We start from the raw sequence: 19665 nt of genomic DNA on the forward strand, positions 1-19665 counted from the left end.
ATATGTTTTGTTGTATAAGTACACTTGGTGTCTAATGGAATGTTGATGTTAAATATGAACTTATGAGTTCTGTAAAAGTTTAAAGAACCTCTCATGTTTAGGATTTTGGAGTGTTAAGCTAATTTGTATAATGATATGAACATGTGGTAAACATTAGTTTTTGTGATTGTATAGAATATCACACTTGTGGATTTATGAGGCGGTTATTGTCTTGGTGAGTTGGTTTTAGATTTCATGATTCATTGAGTAAGGTAGTATATGATTTTAAATATATAATTTTTTTCATTCTTTTGATATTTTAGATTTTAAAATTACCCGGAACAACATTTTGGAAACTTGTGGTTCAATCTTTTCTAAGTTCCTACAACATGGGTACATAAAGTGCAGCCAAGCATATTTTATATAAATAATTAAAATAAAATCATAAATTATAATTTTAAAATGCAGCCAAGAATATCACATAAAGTGCAGCCAAGCATTAGTGCCTTTAATGCACAATATCCACTAGACTTTTAAATGCAAAATTTATCTTTGTGGGCTGCATTTTCTGAAGACCTGATTGTTGAGTTTTTGTTGTTTCAGGTTTAAATTAACTGCATATCTGGGTAGTCAGGTTCTATTTCCACCATGCGTCATTTTTTTCTCTGGTTATAGACGAGTTCTCTGCAGTCAAGGTTAATAACCTTTTTGACCCTTCCAAATATATGAGATTGACGAAATTTGTATGTTTTGTATGACCTAAAACTGGATTGATTCATTAATTTAATAATAATAGCTACCACAGTTTAGTGCATACCTCACTAGCCTAATTTCTCGTTGTTTCAATGACAAATTTCTGTTTCATCTATCTTTGATGCAGTTAGTGATTTCAAATAAAGCTCAATTGTGTTTAAATCTTTCCCATGCTGCTTATTTAACAGGTCCATTTTACTTCCTTTTGGGCAGTTTTCTGAAAAAATATATATTTTTGATATATCAAAGAATATCTTAAACAAGTCCATTCTTATCATTTTCTGGATACTATAGGCCACTGGCATGTTTGGGGTCAAAATTTGGGTCACCACCTTTTTAATGACAATACATGACCGTGGTAATTTTTTCAATCTCTTTAAAGATATAATAATATGTTAAAATCAACCACTAGCATGATGGTGGCAATACATGACCGTTCGGTAGTGACGGTGTTATGCTTCCAGGTCGCAATTGAACACAAATTTATTGCAAGTTCTGTAATAAATTTTTCAAGTATTTTCCAACTTCAGACTTATTTTCGAATCCTTGAGTGCACTTTTACGAAGTTGTCAGGGGTAATATGAAGTAGTAATAAAGTGTTGGGACTTGTTGAATCCATTGCTATATTTTTATTTGACATTTGCACCGGTTATCAATTCAAACATGGATTTTATCAGGTAGTGATTTAGTAGTAATATGAATGGTTAGTGTTAAATGCCAATATGTTTAAAGATACCTCAGTATTTGATGGTCTCATATGTTTGCCTCTAAATCAAATATGAAAATCTTTATAATTTCAGTTGGATCTTTCACACACTCATCCATGTGAGAAACTAGAAAATGGATACCACAAATATTTTCATTTGGTACAGATTGCTCGTTTGTGCTTTTGTTTTGTTTTTATTTGTTTATTGTTGGGGTTATGATCATGGAAGATTTCTTTGCATGCAGGAACGGACATGGGCACATTATTGTTCCAAATTACAAAAGCGTGTAGTATGTTTTTCATCTCAAATTTGACCCATTACACCGTAATTAGCTAAAATAGATTAAACACAATAAATTCAGTAGGATATTATCAACTAAAAATTTTGATTGTTTCTTTGTGTAAAAGCTAAAGGACTTATCAGACACGGAGCCTTCTAAACTATCTAATTGGTGCATAAGAGTATAGAAATATCTAGTTTTGAAAGAATTACAAACATGAAACTTTATCCATTGGCTTAAGCTATCCCCAAGCAAGAGCAAGCTACTACATCTCATCTGAAATGGCAAGTGTCTCCAGCCTCATGGTATGGTGGTGTGTTTCTGCTTGCAGTTGGCCCAGTTTAGCTAATGCAATAGCATCTTGTGGGAGTTTTTAGAAGATGAGTTTTAAGTAAATTCTAATCAGCAAATATTTATCCTTTCTGGTCGTCATCATGTAGGCTCAAGACCTCGTGGTTAGTTTCTCTTCCAACTTACATTACTATTCTTTCATTTGTCTGAGAAGTTGAGGGGTTGTAGACTTGCTAAACATATCACTTAACTATGTCAACTCACCTTCAGCTACTATTGCCTTCGGTTTATAATAAGTCAATTTTTACAATCATCCCAAGCATTCGATACCTCATGGTTGCTTGGATGAAGGGACCTCGCGAGTAACGAGAGCATCATGTTATGTTTCTAATACATACTGAGAGTCATAGCTCTTAACAACACGATTCTAGTGTCCCCCTAGCTAACGGTAGTTATTCTTCGTTATTGTTTTGGTGATGGATTGGAGAATTGTAGTGGGCTAGATGTCGGTGCTTAGATTATTTCTCGATGACGCCAACCAACCTTAGCTCAACTGGTAGAGTGTTGGATTGCTGCTGGGTGATGCCTTAAAGCAAATCCATGGTCGACTGTTCGAGTCCGACAGGTCGGTTCACGTATGGCCCAAACAGGATGTATGAATACAAGAGGCCAAATCTATTACGCTTATTTCACCATGTGCTATAAATAGGTTGAAAGTTCAACGGATAGTCTTCTTTTCTTTATTTGTCTTGTTGGAAGCACGTGAAAAAATAGTTGCACAATGATTCTCCCATCATACCTTGAAAATTAATTGTGTAACCGATAGATGCTAGCAAAAACAGACCATTTCTTTTGCTGTCATACTAATCCAAAGAATGTCAGTTTGGATGTTGTACCTAACATAACATTTAACATTAAGCTAAATGGAAGGTGTGAACTAGTTTAGTTGATAAAAATCTTATCGAAAGGTATTAAAAAGATTTTATCAGATAATCACAAGTTCATACAATTACAATTTATCTTTATCATTTATTTTTTACACATACAAAAAAAAGGTTTAACGGTTGATATAATATAATTTTTGATCAAAGGGTGCTTGTGCTTCTCTCTCATTTTGTTGATTTATGCTTAATAATATGAGATGGAGCTTACTACCAATCAACAGGGTATCGAAAGGAATCATCGTGAACCACTTGGAGATGGCGTGTACATTCTCTGACGTACGAGAGGTGCAAATGATGGTGGTTCGAACATTTCTTCGAAAGCGTCTGATATTCCAACATAGGTATACTTATACATGCGTCGTAGTAATGATATAACCATCAAAATTTGAGATCAAATGTAGTGGGAGGGATAAAATGAGTGGGCAATCAATAGCGGCAGTCCTTTGCATGCGGTGTCTTCATCATCCTGGATATTTGGGCAATCTGGCGATTCCGAAATGATCTCATTTGGTGGCATTTTATCCCTCCCACTGCATTTGGTCTCAAATTTTGATGGTTATATCATTACTATGAGACCTTATAGGAGAAAGGCAATCAAGACCTGCATGTGAAAAATGAGTGGGCAATCAACAGCGACAGTCTTTGTGTGCGGTGTCTTCATCATCCTGGATATTTGGGCAATCTGGCGATTCTGAAATGATATCTTTTGGTGGCATTTTATCCCTCCCACTGCATTTGGTCTCAAATTTTGATGGTTATATCATTACTACGATACTTGTATAAGTATACATATGTTGGAATACCAGATGCTTTTGAAGAAATGTTCGAACCACACCACCATTTGCACCTCTCGTACGTCAGAGAATGTACACGTCATCTCCAAGTGGTTCACGATGATTCCTTTCGATACCCTGCTGATTGATAGTAAGCTCCATCTAATATTATCAAGCATAAATCAACAAAATGAGAGAGAAGCACAAGCACCATTTGATCAAAAATTATATTATATCGATCGTTAAACCTCTTTTTTATGTGTGTAAAAAATAAATGATAAAGATAAATTTTAATTATATAATCTTGTGATTATCTAATAAAATCTTTCTAATACATTTCGATAAGATCTTTACCAACTACACTAGTTAACACCTTCCATTTAGCGTAATGTTAAATGCTATGTTAGGTACAACATCAGCAAACATGACATAGTAAAGAAATTGTCTGTTTTTGCTAGCATCTTTCGGTTACACAATTAATTTTCAAGATACGATGGATGCATTATTTTACAACTATTTTCTCACATGCTTCCGACAAGACAAATAAAAAAAAAAGACTATTCGTTGAACTTTCAGCCTATTTACAGCATATAGTGAAATAAGCGTAATAGATTTGGCCTCTTGCATTCATATATCCTGTTTAGGCCATACGTGAACCGACCTGCCGGACTCGAACCGACGACCATGGATTTGCTTTAAGGCATCACCCAGTAACAATCCAAACACCGACATCATTTGACCCACTACAAGTCTCCAATTCATCACCAAAACAATAACGAAGAATAACTACCGTTAGTTAGGAGAACACTAGAATCGTATTGTTGAGAACTATGGGTCTCAGTATGTATCAAAAACATAACATGACGCTCTCGTTACTTACGAGGTCCCTTCATCCAAGCAACCATAAGGTATAGAATGCTTGAGATGGTTGTAAAAACTGACTTCTTATAAGCCGAAGGCAATAGCAACTGAAGGTGAGATGACATAGTCAAGTGATATGTTTAGCAAGTCTACAACCCGTCAACTTCTCAGACAAATTAAAGAATAGTAATATAAGTTGGAAGATAAACTAACCACGAGGTCTTAAACTTGAACGATAACCACCAGAAAAGATAAATATTTGCTGATTAGAATTTACTTAAAACTCATCTTCTAAAAACTCACACAAGAAACTGTTACATTAGCTAAATTGGGCCAACTGCAAGTAGAAGCGCACCACCAGACCATAAGGCCAGAGACACTTACTTCAAATTAGATATAATAACTTACTTTTGCTTGGGATAGCTTAAGACAATGGATAAAATTGAACGTTTGTAATTCTTTCAAAACTAGATATTTCTATCCTCTTATGCACCAATTAGATAGTTTAGAAGGCTCTGTGTCCGATAAGTTCTTTAGCTTTTACACCAAGAAACAATCAAAATTTTTAATTGATGATATCCTACTAAATTTATTTTATTTAATTTGTTTTAGCCAATTAAGATATAATGGGACAAATTTGAGATAAAAAACATACCACACGCTTTTGTAATTTAAAACAATAATATGCACATGTTCGTACCTGCATGCAAAGAAATCTTCCATGAATAGAACCCCAACAATAAACAAAGAAAGCAAAACCCCAACAATAAACAAAGAAAAGCATAACAAAAGCACAAACGAGCAATCTGTGCGAAATGAAAACATGTGGTATTCATTTTCTAGTTTCCCACATTAATGAGTGCATGAAAGACCCGACTCATATGGGACCAAAATACTGAGGTGCATTTAACACTAACCATTCATATTACTACAATTAAATCACTGCTTGATAAAATCCATGTTTGAATTAATAACCTGTGCAAATGTCGAATAAAAATACAACAATGGATTCAACAAGTCCCAACACTTTACTACTACTTCATATTACCCCTTATTACTACTTCATATTACCCCTGACGGTTTCCTAAAAGTGCACTCAAGGATTTGAAAGATCTGAAGTTGAAAAACAAATCTGAAGTTGAAAAACACTCGTGAAGCAAAACTTATAATAAATTTACACTCAATTGCGCCCCGAAAGCATAACACCATCACTATTTGAACGATCATGTATTGCCACCATCATACTAATGGTTGATTTTAACATATTATTATATCTTTAAAGAGATTGAAAAAACTACAATATTCTATCCCAATCATCATCAATTTATCCATCCAGCCACTCCCAAATGTCAAAATAGACAAGTACAAGTAATACAAAGTGCAAATGTGCAAACCATTAACTCACCATCATATTGCTGTTGTCATAAAAGATTTAAACACAATTGAACTTTATCATCACTAACTGCCTTAAAGATAAATGAATAAAAAATTTGTCATTAAAACAACGAGAAATTAGGCTGGTGAGGTATGCACTAAACTCGTGGTAGCTATTATTATTAAATTGATGAATCAATCCCGTTTCAGGCCATACAAAATTTACAAATTTCGACAACCCCACGTATTTGGAAGGGTCAAAACAGTTATTAACCTTGACGGCAGAGAACTCGTTTGCAACCAGAGAAAAAAAATGACGCATGGTGGAAATAGAACGTGGCTACCCAGATATGCAGTTAATTCAAACCTGAAACAACAAAAACTCAACAATCAGGTCTTCAGAAAATACAACCCACAAAGATAAATTTTGCATTTAAAAGTCTAGTGACCATTGTGCATTAAAGGCACTAAGGTTAATTGCAATTTATGCTTTTATTTTAATTATTTATATAAAATATGCTTGGCTGCACTTTATGTACCCATTTTGCAGGAACTTAAAAAAGATTGAACCACAAGTTTTCAAAATGCTGTTCCGGGTAATTCTAAAATCTAAAATCTCAAAAGAACGAAAAAAAAATTACACATTTCAATGCCCCATCCAATATATGAAAAACTACATTATTTGTTTTCAAGTTCTATATTATGTAAACATTTTGGATTTGGTTTCTCTTAAAATGTAGTCTCACAACTTTTCTTATAATGAGCATATATATGAACTTTCATAAACCTGAATAACTTGCACCTTGAATAGCATTCACCAAAATTGACCATCAAAGAACTACAGGAGCAACTACATTCTCAATCTACTTTATTAAGGATATTGTCTGCTACCCAGTAGGGCAAACCTACAAAAGAACATTTTAAAAGCATATATTACATATAATACATAAAGTGAAACAAATAGAAAGGTTCTTATTCATCTTCTTTAACAATAAAGCTTCCATATTTCGATGTTTATTTCTTGACTCATCGTAAATTCCAATGGCTATTTTTTTCTCAAATAATCCAAGCACATCATACTTAAACAAAAAAATTTAAATGTATAAATTCTTGAAGCCGACAACGCAACAAGTATGTTACAGAGAAAGAAAGTGTAGGATGATTAGATACATACAAAAAAGTGTTGCACAAATCATAAATGAAGATCTTCACAGCAGCTTCCAGTTTCCTGTGTCAAATTAAACAACCCAGCCGAAACTTGTATGACCACTCAAGATGCACCATGATATGAACATCATTGTACCATATGATCTACAATGGTAACAACTTCAACTTTATGTATTGCTTGTTAAAATGACACATAAAACAAAGGAATTATAGACAATAACAGCTTAATACCTTTGAATCAAATGGAGGAGCATCATACTTCCAGCAGCAACAGACATAGCCCCTAGGACTTCAGTTTACGAATATAGAACATTAGTAGAGAACACAATTTTGATTTCACCAAGTGCATCAAGAGATGAGATCCAATAACACATGCTCATCATGAATATTCACTCATCTTCAGTTCATGGATCCCCGGCACCTACACGAGAAAAAAAATATAAGGCAAATGTCAAAGGAGGTATTGCAAATTATCATCCAAGATAAGCATCAAGCTGACTTTCTTATTTTGGAATCTGTTTCTAAAAAACATAGCACCTGTAACATCTGAATTTCCTTCTTCATGCAATTACTATTGCCAGTGATAGCTTAGCTAAGTCTTGTGGGCATCTTACTTGTGGTTGTCAAACTTGGACCTCCACTTTGGAAAGATACAGAGAATTTATGCGATCCAACAGTATTGGCACTTGCCACTCACATTTGGCTCCTACTACTCTATGTTGTTTCTCTGACTCTAGGTTGCTTCCGAAGGGCTATAATTGTATTCCAGCTCAGAAAACTTGCCCAGAAAATATTTAAAATGCTAATTAAAACTATTTGATTATCATCCTAAAATAAGTAAAACTTGTTTTAGACAAATAAAGGACCTTTAATCCTGTCACTCCAAACAAGGTCAACCAGACCCATTGGCAGCAATAAACCCTACTTCAACCACTTCCAAGACATATCTTGCAGAAAGGTATTATTGAAAAAGACAAAAAAAAAAAGAAAAAATATTATCCCATGATATTGTCCAAAGAAAAGAACATTGACAAAATACTCTCCATAAAGAAGACAAGATGATTAACGTAAGAATAAAAGGAATGAATCAGTCTGCAGCAAGAAGTCTGAAACAAGAAAGATGAATGGAAGATCTTATTCATTGTGAGATGATGAATTTACAGGTTCTACAAACTTGCCCCTACACAATAGCTGAGTCACAATGACATTAACAGAGAATAGTCATTTACGGTTAGTAATTAGTCAGTCTGTTCAATCCAACCTGCCCGTGCAACCAATACAACTAGTTTGTGCAACAATCTTATGAATTACACAAGGTCAAATAAGAAAAACCAACTATTGATGTGGCTCTAAAATGTCCAACAGACATTTGGAAATAAGTAGTCATCACACATTCAAGAGACAGATAATACAAAGATGACACAGAGAAGAAAAATGATTTGAGCAAATACAATGGAAAATGTGGTTAGAAACTAAGCAGTTGCGTGACAAAAATATTAACAGAAACGAATAGTCAACCCTAAGTGGTCCATCATGGTTTTTCTTCTATATATAGTGCAAAATTTCATATTAATGCAGAATGATATACAGCTTGTCTATCATTTATTGGTAAACTCAAGTAAGTTTTGATGCATCAATGGTAACACCAAACAAAAATAAATTCATGTTTGCTCCAGAAAACCAAAACATCTGCAGAATTCTATAGTTCCAACAACAGAATTGCATTCCATACTTCAACTGACACACATATATAAGTCTCAAGCACAACACATTATTCTTTTGTCAGAGAGAACATAGTCCATGGACAGGTTGCCTGCCCTCTGCGCAGAGAGAGAGTACAAACATTGAATATCAAGCAGACAAAAGAACCATAGATTCTAGATAAATATCCACCATAACATGCAAAGTCACCGACGATAAGCAGCCAAAACTTCTCTCAACAACTGCAAAATAGCTTATCTAGCATTACCTTTGAGAACCACAATTACATGGGATCTTTTGTTCTTCAAGAGGAAATTTGTAATTGTAAGTAATTTCTTCACCAGCAGATATATGTCTCTTGGCATAGATAAAGATCTTCTTTTGACCCTCAACAGTAATCACCTTTGTATAACAGTTTGGCTGAGAAAAAATCAACATACTCAGAACGAGAAATCAAAAAACCTCTCTAACATTCACCAAGAAAGAATCAACTAAAGCAAGTACCTCACAAGAATGATTAATAAACCTTGCTAATCCACCTCGTTTGGTAGCATCGACCTGAAAAACATAAAATTACCGATAATGATGGCACATGCCCAAGCAGGTAAAATAGCCAATTGTCTATGCAATTTGCACAAATAGTTATTGCACTTGCACCAGGTATTTAGCATGAGTTTTAGAAGACTAAGGACCCACAAAAGATATCGATTAGATTACACTAAATGCAATAACAGTCTTTATTAACATTATATTACAATTTAAAAAGTTTGAATTTATCAAACTATCAGACCATCAATAAAATCTAAAGAAATGATAAGAAATTCTGATCATATCCAAGGAAGAGTGATCAAGATCCTAACCTAGAAAGACTAATTTAACTTTCATTTCTTCATTTGTATCTAACAGATTCTGTTAATAAATTTAATAATCTATCTAAAATTTTGGAATTCAATTCTACAAACTGAAGAACAATCCACAACTTAAAATTAATTCATTAATTCAATTTAATATGGACTTCTAACAAACCTACAAGTTGTGATGCTTAGAAAAAATGGAATTGAGTTCTAAAATTCTGTTGATATTGTAAGTATAGTTACTTCTCAAATACTAAAGTACTTCCATTAATGCTATAATTTTTACCAAAATCTTTTGCATCTACCTACAAGTCATTGACTAAGATGGATAGGTCTAGTTTAGGCTTATTTTAAGTCTGGATTCAGATCACACATAAGTTGGGTCTTCCTGTTTTGCATTTATTTCAGAATAAATTTGTCATTAATTTTAGTGGTTGCTGTGCAGGTCGTGTCCAATCTTTTGTTGTATTAGCGCCAGGAGATCTTATTATATATAAATAACAAAGTCCAGGATAATTGATTAGCCATAAAGAACGAGTTCAGAGAGTTTTCAAAATTTTATTAATGTAAATTTTTTGGATTAATAATTCTTTTACCAGAATTTACTTCAATGGAATCCTAATTTGCTATAAAAAAAAATTACCCATAAATCCATACAATTTGTTGCAATTGATCTGATTTTTAAATTAGAAGTCAAAGTTTATTTGCCTAAGGGCTAAACAGTACTTTATGTTCCCTCTCGAACCTATCTACTTTCCATTTTCAAATGTCTTCTAGTTCTCTGCTGGTAGCATATGTATCAGCCATTATTCCTACTTATATATATTTTTCTTAAAATCAATACTTTTTTGCCAAGAGCCTTTAATCTTCACTTTTGCTAACTTAAATCTTTCATTTGAAATTCTCTTAGCGAGCTACTTAATTTTCCCTTTTTCCAAGAACTGCCTTTTGAACTTCACAACATGACCACTAATTTTTTGTCTAACAGACCAAAAGATTGCATTTGGACAAAAACAATAAATGTGATTAGTGACATTAACCTTTGAACATGATTTGCAACAAAATTTCCCATAATAATGGTGTCACTTCTTTTTTCAAACTCCACACTCAACTTCAATCTTGAGATTACACTAAGTTTTCCCATTTAAAAATAATTAACCATCTTCCATTCTATCTTGCAAAAATTGTACACATCCTGAGTGATGAGGATACCACAACATACTTCCAAGATGACCTAATCCTAATGTGAACTACATATAAATTCATGCTCATGTTGGTTCTGACATAATTTTACTCACAATATCAACCTAGAATAACCCATTAAGTTTCAAAGTGCCCAGAAATGGAGTTTAAAAGATAGAACATGAAACACGGAATTCATTTACACCTACGGCCATCAATTTGACAATATCAATGCTTTCTAGCATTGCAAAATTCCAAAATGTACACTTGTATAAAAATAAAAATTATATGGTAAATTCCAAAAGTATTTATAGTAAAGAGCAGAAAAAGAAAAGAAGGCACAAGTTTAAATATAGCGAAAATTGCTCACCACATAATCGTCATCTAATCTAAATAGATAACTGCTGCCAATTCCCATCTTTTCATACTGGCGCTCACGTACATCAGATATCTGTATCCACAGTCCTGATTAATTTTTCTCTCCAAATGTAGAACATAATAAGTTGTTGCAAAAGAAATAACTTTTTACCCGCCGACGGATCAATTCGCCCACATATTCAATCACAAAATCTTCTGCATCAATTGGCTCGAGTGCAACCAGACCCCAATCATGTATCTTGCTCCTTTGGAAACGAAGCCGTTTTTTCCTTGCCTACAAAGAGGAGATGAAAAGGTAATTGATAAAATGTTTTCTTTAATATGGAGTGTTTTTACTTAGATGGAGTGTTTTCTTTAAGCACCTTCAACTGATTGACTTTCAATAGCTCAGCACCTTCAGCAGCAGCAAGAAGGTTGCGGAGCTTAACCCTATTTGTTCTTGCAGAAGGGCCCTTAGGATTTGAATTTTGGGAAGCATTAGGCTGAAAACCTAATGAGTATGTATGGACCCGAATGCCTCTTACGCGAGCCCTCTCAGAGGGTAGTGCAGTCTTTGACCATTTATGCCATTCCCAGCCATTGATGGAAGACCGAGCACACCCATCCGATATGGGACATGGAAACGTTGGTTTAACCTTATGCTTTGTAGGGCGTTTATGCTTTGATTTCTTAGAACTCATAGATGATAATTTTGAAATTTTAGGATGTGTAAGTTGATTCAACTCAGCCTTTCTCTTCAGTCGAGAAAATCTTCTTGCTGTCAAAATGAAGGAACAACAAAAAAATGAAATGAATAACATTTTCATGATATAAATGCAAAGAACATTAGAAAAAGAACACAAGCTTGAGCTATATACTTACATTTTGAAATGTCCTTAGAAGTGAACAATTTATTGGATGCTTCTTGTACCCTCAGACCACAATCATTATTGTCATCAACTTTCTCGTTGGAATTTTGTTGCTGAACTAAAACTGCTTCCAACTTGTGTTTGATATCAATAGTAGAAACCACTTCAACTGTATCACATGAATCATCAACAATAGAATCTATTACAGGAGATTCCAATTCAGCATTGCACAAAAGTGTGGATGCTTCTCCATGGTTCCCATTACTCTTCTTTCTCAACTTATGTCTTTTTCTTAATACACCACAAGGATCAGATAATTCTTTTTGGTCACTAGCCTGGTATTTGATACCAACAGTAGATACCACTTTAACCTTGTCCCATGAATCATCCATAAGAGGATCTATATCATTTGGAGAAAGCAATTCAGCATTGCATGGAATTGTGGAGGCTTCTTTATGAATCTCATAAGCCTTTCTCAATCTCCGTCTTTTTCTTGATAAACTACAAGCATCAGGTGATTCTGTTTTGTTACTAGCCTGCATAGATGGCCTATTCAGCAGATTTTCAGTCCTGTAACTTTTTAATTCTTGAGAACTCACATCAAGTAGTGTCCTTTTTACTGCTGACTTTGGTTTTGAGTCAAGCATCCTCTGGCCTTGCAAGGTGTCCACATCTTGCTTGGATAATCCAGAATTCTCTGAACAATCTAAGGGCAGGTCTGATATTTTCTTGCCAAACCTTCTCTTCCGATAATAAGTATATTTTCCGGTTACCAGAGATGCATCAGTTGACCGATAGGCCCCATCCTAAAAAAAGTGAAATGATAAAGAATTAAAAAAATCAACCAATAAAGTACTAGAGATAGTAACAAGAGAAATGAAGACATAACGAAAACCAAAGAGATGCAGAAAAGCTAAACAATATACCTTGAGCATGTCTTTCTGGCATCCTCTCTTACTGTCAACATCAGTAGCATCCAATGTAAGTTTTCTCAAAGCACCACAAGAAAGAAAACATTTATGGAGAGCATCATTGAAGTAAGAGGACTTCCACATTTTAAGAACTTGATCGTGCAACTTTTGGCGGAAAACTGCCATTGTCACATACTTGTCAATGAGAGGAATATGCCCCATCATCTTTGCAGGCTGAAATTTAGCTTGTCGAGGAAGAATCATTGATGAACAGTCATCCAATCCAGGAGGTGGTGGTTCATCAGTAATAGTATCATCATTATCATCACAAGACGCAGAGCTAATTGGAAAGCCCAATTGTTCAATAGCATTATTTATACAGTACGTAGAAGGAATTGCTGATTCTGTTTCAAAAAACAAAAGATCTGCTTTCCAATCACAACTCCAAATAAATTTCATAATCTATTTAAAAGAAAAAAAAATACCAGGGAGCTCTATCGCCACATCAGCAGTCAGATCAAGTGAACTAGACACAGATTGATCATGGCGTTCTGTCACATTAAAGATTTCCTGTAATCGGAAGAATAACCAAAATTTATCAGACCATTTAAGGAAATAAGATCTCACAAACAATTACCTATTTTAAGGCAATCAGCAGCTAAAGAAAACATCTAAATGATAAAAAGATATTAAAATGCTAAGAACCAAAAGAACATAACAAATAAGATCTTTGCATGTAACTTACATCATCCTTTTTATACTCTGCTTCCAAGCAAAACAAGTTTGTTAACTCCTCTTTTATGACATCCTCAAAAAAAGGGAACAAAGATGTCTTGGCCGACACATATAAGTCATTCTCTAAACTTTGTTGTGTATATATTAGATCTCCAGGTAAAGTGGCATCACAAGCAGCATCTTTTGCTATATCCACCTCCTCATCCATTAGACAACCAGCTTCTGCAATCAAAGGTGAATGAGCAGAAGTATGTGCAGGTCCCTTGCCAGGTCCAAATCCAGGGGGAAAATCCATGTCATTTCTTAGTTGCTCTCGTTGCAAGACTACCTAGAAAATTGCAGCATAAAAAATATATACAGAATATATAGAGAAACCATTATCAAAAAATAAATCAATTAAACCAAAGAGTTTTCTAGAAGAAATAAAACGTGTTACATTATCATTATTCTTTTGCATAACATCCATCTTGGGCAGATCCTGCCTCTCACAATCAGCAATAACAGGTGAACATGGAAATGCAGACCAACGCCTTCTTTTAAGCCATGCACCACAGTATTCTGCTACAGGATCACAAAGAACGGTGTCCCACAAAGCTTTCATACTATCATAGTACAAGAATTTGCAAAGTGCTAGCAATAATTCTGGAAAGTTATCATAGCTGCTGGAATGTTCTGAACATGTTTGCTGAGACACAGTTACCTCATGTGAAACAGCAACTTCTACCTACAAAATGGTAAACTATTCTCAATCGAAAGTTTAAGATGAAAGTGAAAATGAAAACATTGTTCCATTAAAAAAATAAAGAATAACAATGATCACAGTTACCTTCCCTTTAGATGAACCATATGTTTTAGTACCCTGATGTGTTAATTCTGGCCTGACATATTTCTGAGCTTTCTTTGATGAAATAAACTCTGGTATGATGCTGCTAAAGATTTCATCCAATAGAGCCCGTCGAGCTGCTTTCATTATGACAGACTGCAACTGAATTGAGACTTCTTCTGATATATTAGACATGAGTCTGGTAAAAGAACTGTTCAAATCCCTGTCAGTATCTTCGCTCTTAATATCAGTTTCAGATACGTTCTGGTTGGAAATTCTGCTCCATTCTTCAACTAAAGATGCAAGAGTAAATGGCCCAATTTTATTATCCACATGGTATATCTACAAAAGGAAGAAAGTGAATGTTAGGCAAAAATTGAAGCACAATGGACCAGAATAGTAGGAAGCAAAGAGAAATAATACCGGAACATGCATCTTGCCAAATAACATCATATTATAGTAGTAGCACATGTATAGCACAAAAAAGGCAGAGATTAAGCAGATTATTAATATGCAAACCCCAAGATTCCACCTATTAACTAAAAGGCTTCATTCTCACATACAAACACGCAAACTAGATAGAAAGCTAAAAGCTTCTGAAGAACATTATGCCCAGAGACAGATATTATTCAGCATCTTGATATGCAAATCCCAAGATCCCACCCATCAACAAAAGTGAACAAGATTCTTTGCCACACCTTTATATGAAATTTTAAAGCATTATGAAAGTAACGTTCTACAAACTGTGCATAGGGCAAAACACGATGAAATTGAACAACAATGTGGATTATCTGTAGAAGCGCACAATGAGAACTTGCAGGCTTATCTTCAGAATCCTTCACCATGTGGAAACATCAACCAAGTAGACATAATGATAAAGCTCAGAACTTATAGACAGGTTAAAAGGTTGCCCATAACCAGATTAATAAACAATTATAATTCTGCAAAAACATAAAAAGCAATTTCTCAGCAAGTAATGCAGTACATTTTTTTTACTATATATACTTCAAAGTCAAATACTATGATGAAAATAGACTGGACAGGTAGCTGACTTCAAATTTTACGCATTGCTAGATTCCTTGAAACAAATGAAGCCCCTGTATAAGATCTAAAATGACCTTCTGGGCATGAATAAATATTATAACAGGTGCACTTTCGGTACCAAAGGAGCTTCTAGCAGTGGCAGCAGCAGCAACAACAATAACAACGAAAAAAAAAGCAGCACAACCCCTAACTTTGTGAACATGACATGACCATGAAAATATATACATTAACATGCAATGCTGACTCACAAAGAGAGGAAGGGAGAGAAAGATAGGTTCTTCCTCAAACAAGAATTTGTAATTAATGATATCAGTCAAAGGAATAACAAGACCTAACATTGACAGAAGTGGTATCCACCATGCAAACTAGCATTTTGAGTGCTACAGATATGAAAAAAAGGATATGGGTTTTTAACTTTCCCATGTTCTAGGAGAGCTTGTGTACTATCAGACTATGGCCCAGTTTAAGCTGAAACTGGTCATGAAAGAACATTCTCACATATTGCGATGCAGTCCATCATTTGCAGGACATGAAATTTATCCTAATCACACAATAAACAGCACCGTGTCGTTTATATATATTAAACAAAAAGGAAAGCAGAATTGACCGACCATAATTAATCAAAAGCTACATTTTCTTACCATTAAAGAATCATCAAGATAACTGTTGTGATGCCAATAATACAATTCTGCAAATGAATGTGCTCCATGTTTTCTACCCTCCTGATCCTCGAACATCCAGCAGCTCTCTTCACTTGAGAGTGACTGATTCAGAAAAAACCCATTGATTAATTTGAATTAGTTGGGAAACTAGACCAAGCAAATTAGACCAACTTTGTTTGAATATAAAGAAGTTACCCTTAGAAGCACCGATGAAGTACATTTGATCATGCCCGTATTGGTTAGTCCCTGTTCAGAACTTTGAGCTCCATATGAAATAGTCAACTGTGCCTCTGATGGTTGAGTTGAGTACAATGAGGAATAGCTTACAGACTCATCTACTTCATATGGCAAAGAATTACGGCGTGCCAGCTCAGAAGTTTGACTTGATGCTGCACCAGCAACTCTTGAAGCTGAATATATTGGGCTTGAAAACTGCTTTAAATACTTCAGGGCAACTGCATTCATAACACTTCCATTAACAACAGGATATATGGGAAGTTCTTCAGGCAAGAACCCTGAGGATAAGCCCTCAATAAGTTGTCCTTGACTGTATGGTCCACACATGTTGCCATTTTCATTAACATACATCCATCCAATGACAGAAAATTGAGCATATCCACCACAAGCACCGTTCTGAGGAGGTGTATGACTAGTGCCATGTGGTAAAGAGATCTCACTGCTGTTAACCAAAGATTGAGAACTTCCTTCCATGGCAGCATATGAGCCTACTTCCACAGGATCACAGCAACAGGATAACCAGTTATCCTTGTCTGAATACCTAAGTATTATACCACAAGAATAAAATGGGATTCATGATTTTAAAAAACTCTTGGAAGAATATAAAAAAAGAAAAGAGCAGCAAGTAGCAGGTGTACCAACAAGACGAGTGGCCTTCAGCATGACCTCGAGAAAAATAATCACTTATGTCACCCATACAATTTTTTGCTTCCTCTTGAGATAAGTGAAGTCCAGACAACTTCATCTTTTTCATCAATGAAGTATAATTAATAAAACCGTAAGAATCTGTCGAACAAGGCCTGGTGTCACTGCTGCAGCAATTTATGCAGACTCTCTCTGGTACAAGTTCCTCGCACTCCACCTACAGCCCCAAAAGAAGAAAACCAACATATCAGCCCAAAATAACCTTCGACGAATAGATTAAGGGAACAATAGGATTTTTCCAAGGAAAAGAATAGAAACACAATTGCACTTTAATTAAAAAAGGCCACATAACATATAAGCATACTAATTTTGTAATTTATTTATTTAAAAAAGGAGATACATCATATAAGGGTGGTTGCTGCATTATGACATGGAAGGAACTATATAGTTGCAAATGAGCCCACATTAGTGAAACCTTGCACCTGAAGTTACCTTTTTTGTTGAAATGGTTATATCAGGATATAAATGTTGTCCTTGTGGTAGAGTTAATACCATGGTCCCAATTCTTCAGAATTTTTGCACTGACCAGAAGGGGCTGATAAATAAAAAGTTTAATGTAACATAATATGAACAATATTCCCATTCATTCAATATTGATCGAAATCCATATATAGAAAAATGCAAATGCAAAGAAAAAGTCCATCACCCCGTTCTATCATTGGCAATTAATTACTCACATGATCACCTACTGTTAATGCCCAACAAAATGCCCAGAGATCCATCTTAAATAGTCCTACATACATACATACATATATATATATATATATATATATATATGACAATTTTCCCATGCCTTAAACTGTAGCCTCTCTTAGGTTAAAAAGCATATTCAGGGTGAGGAAGGACATCTAATGCAAGTTTACAAAGAAAAAACTAAATGTGATACCTCACAAAAGTTGCCTTAAGCTGCCAACAGTTCAACAAATAGCAAAAACAAATACACAATTACCTCCAAAGGGTTGCTGGAATTTAAATATGAAAGCAGAAAGAAAGACAATAATGAAGAAGAAATACGCAATTACCTCCAAAGGGTTGGAATCTAAATGTGAAAGCAGAAAGAAAGACAATAATGAACAATATTTCCATTTGTGTGGTGCACAAAGATGGCAGGTATCACAAATATGGATAACTGATGAGAAACAAATGAGAACTCATTAAATAATGCACATAGCGTTCTGTGAAATTAGTCCAATGCAACAAGGAGAGAAAAAAGGAGATTCCAGAACCCAGGAGAAAAATAATCTTAAAAGATACTTTATGGCATATATGTTTCACGTCATGAGTGGAGATTTATAATGCTGGTGACTTTGTAAGAAGCCTAAAAATGAAAAGGCCATTTTCACTCGCTTGATATTTAACATATATAATCAGAGTTTTTTTTATAAGGGTCTCATTCATCTGTATGTTTATGACATCCATTTTTTATGTTGGACATCTCATCATTCCAATTCGAAGGCCTAAACAGTTTTTCAAATTTCTTAACACACTAACACGAACAGCTTCTGTTTGCAGAGACAGAAGGAAACTTCCCAAGAGATTTATGTACTAGTCATAACACCATGATTATGCACTAATAAGCAGTGATGAAACAGATGCATGAGCAACACTGAATTGGTTTGCTTGGCTAGTCATCATGTAACATAGGTAATGGAAACTCGGAAATCATGGACCAAGTAGAAGTGTCGGATCCCAACACAAACAACAGAGTAAGCAAGAGAGCTTCCTCTAAATCGGTGTCTCACACCACGATCGGTAACAAGGTCCAAGACGATTAGCACAGTACCATAATGAAACATGCAAACAAAACGGAATCCAACCTCCCAAATCCGCCTCATAAAATTCCCACTAACAATCAAAGAGAACCCTAGAAAGGATTCTGTCAAGATAAAACATGTGGTCATAACAAAGAAGGTTAGTTCTAGCTGCATGACAGTCAACAACACGAGTATCGTTGCTAATCAAACATGATTATAGTGAATAAGTAGATCCATGCACGAGCACCAAGAAGGAACAACAGTAGGCAGGATCATCAAACCCTAACCCTAATTAACAAAATATCAAACGCCAAATTTAGGGGAAAAGGCATTAGCGGTTTAGGGTTGCTCGCGAAGACGATCGAGGAAGCAAGAAAGGGATCTTCACCGGATCTGTGGGCGAGAAGCGAAGCCGCGAGTTCCCGCGGGGCGGGGGCGGCGAGATGCAGATCTGCGGCATTTTCTCTGGCTATCGAGATCAAAGACAGATGGAACCCTTCTCCGATCTCAAGGCGAGGACGAGTTTAATTACCGTTAGTGCTGAAAGAGAAATCGCTCTTAAAGTTTGGGCGCGGGCTCGGCCACGAAGAAGATAAGAGGGCAGGAGGAGGACCGAGGCGGAGAAGGGAAGGAATGAGACGGAGGAGACGTGAGACAGATAGGACGGAGAAATTTACGGAGGAAAAGAAAAGGAACATTAAA

The 19665-nt window shown here is 35.1% G+C and overlaps 1 protein-coding gene across 1 annotated transcript; it reads right to left on the bottom strand.

The window, feature by feature from the left end:
* Positions 1–6116: 6116 nt before the first annotated feature.
* On the bottom strand, positions 6117–19665 carry LOC135640798 (histone-lysine N-methyltransferase ATXR7-like). Its single transcript, XM_065155548.1, has 19 exons — positions 19352–19665; positions 17143–17366; positions 16463–17045; positions 16247–16369; positions 14565–14903; positions 14175–14462; positions 13749–14066; positions 13489–13573; positions 13019–13407; positions 12106–12898; positions 11607–12001; positions 11396–11518; positions 11237–11317; positions 9335–9388; positions 9099–9250; positions 7361–7550; positions 7137–7273; positions 6765–6867; positions 6117–6329 (listed from the first exon to the last, which is right to left on the bottom strand). The coding sequence occupies exons 1-16, from the start codon at positions 19421–19423 to the stop codon at positions 7529–7531; spliced, it is 4041 nt and encodes a 1346-aa protein (XP_065011620.1). The 5' UTR covers positions 19424–19665; the 3' UTR covers positions 6117–6329; positions 6765–6867; positions 7137–7273; positions 7361–7528.

This window comes from Musa acuminata, chromosome BXJ3-6 (assembly GCF_036884655.1).
Source record: "Musa acuminata AAA Group cultivar baxijiao chromosome BXJ3-6, Cavendish_Baxijiao_AAA, whole genome shotgun sequence".
Lineage (NCBI taxonomy): Eukaryota > Viridiplantae > Streptophyta > Magnoliopsida > Zingiberales > Musaceae > Musa > Musa acuminata.

Coding starts and splice junctions, on each gene's coding strand:
- LOC135640798 (XM_065155548.1), bottom strand. CDS start 19,423: ATGCCGCAGATCTGCATCTCGCCGCCCCCGCCCCGCGGGAACTCGCGG. Junction 16,370..16,462: donor CTTCATCGGTGCTTCTAAGG/GTAACTTCTTTA, acceptor TTTCTGAATCAG/TCACTCTCAAGTGAAGAGAG. Junction 13,574..13,748: donor CAGAGTATAAAAAGGATGAT/GTAAGTTACATG, acceptor TTCCGATTACAG/GAAATCTTTAATGTGACAGA.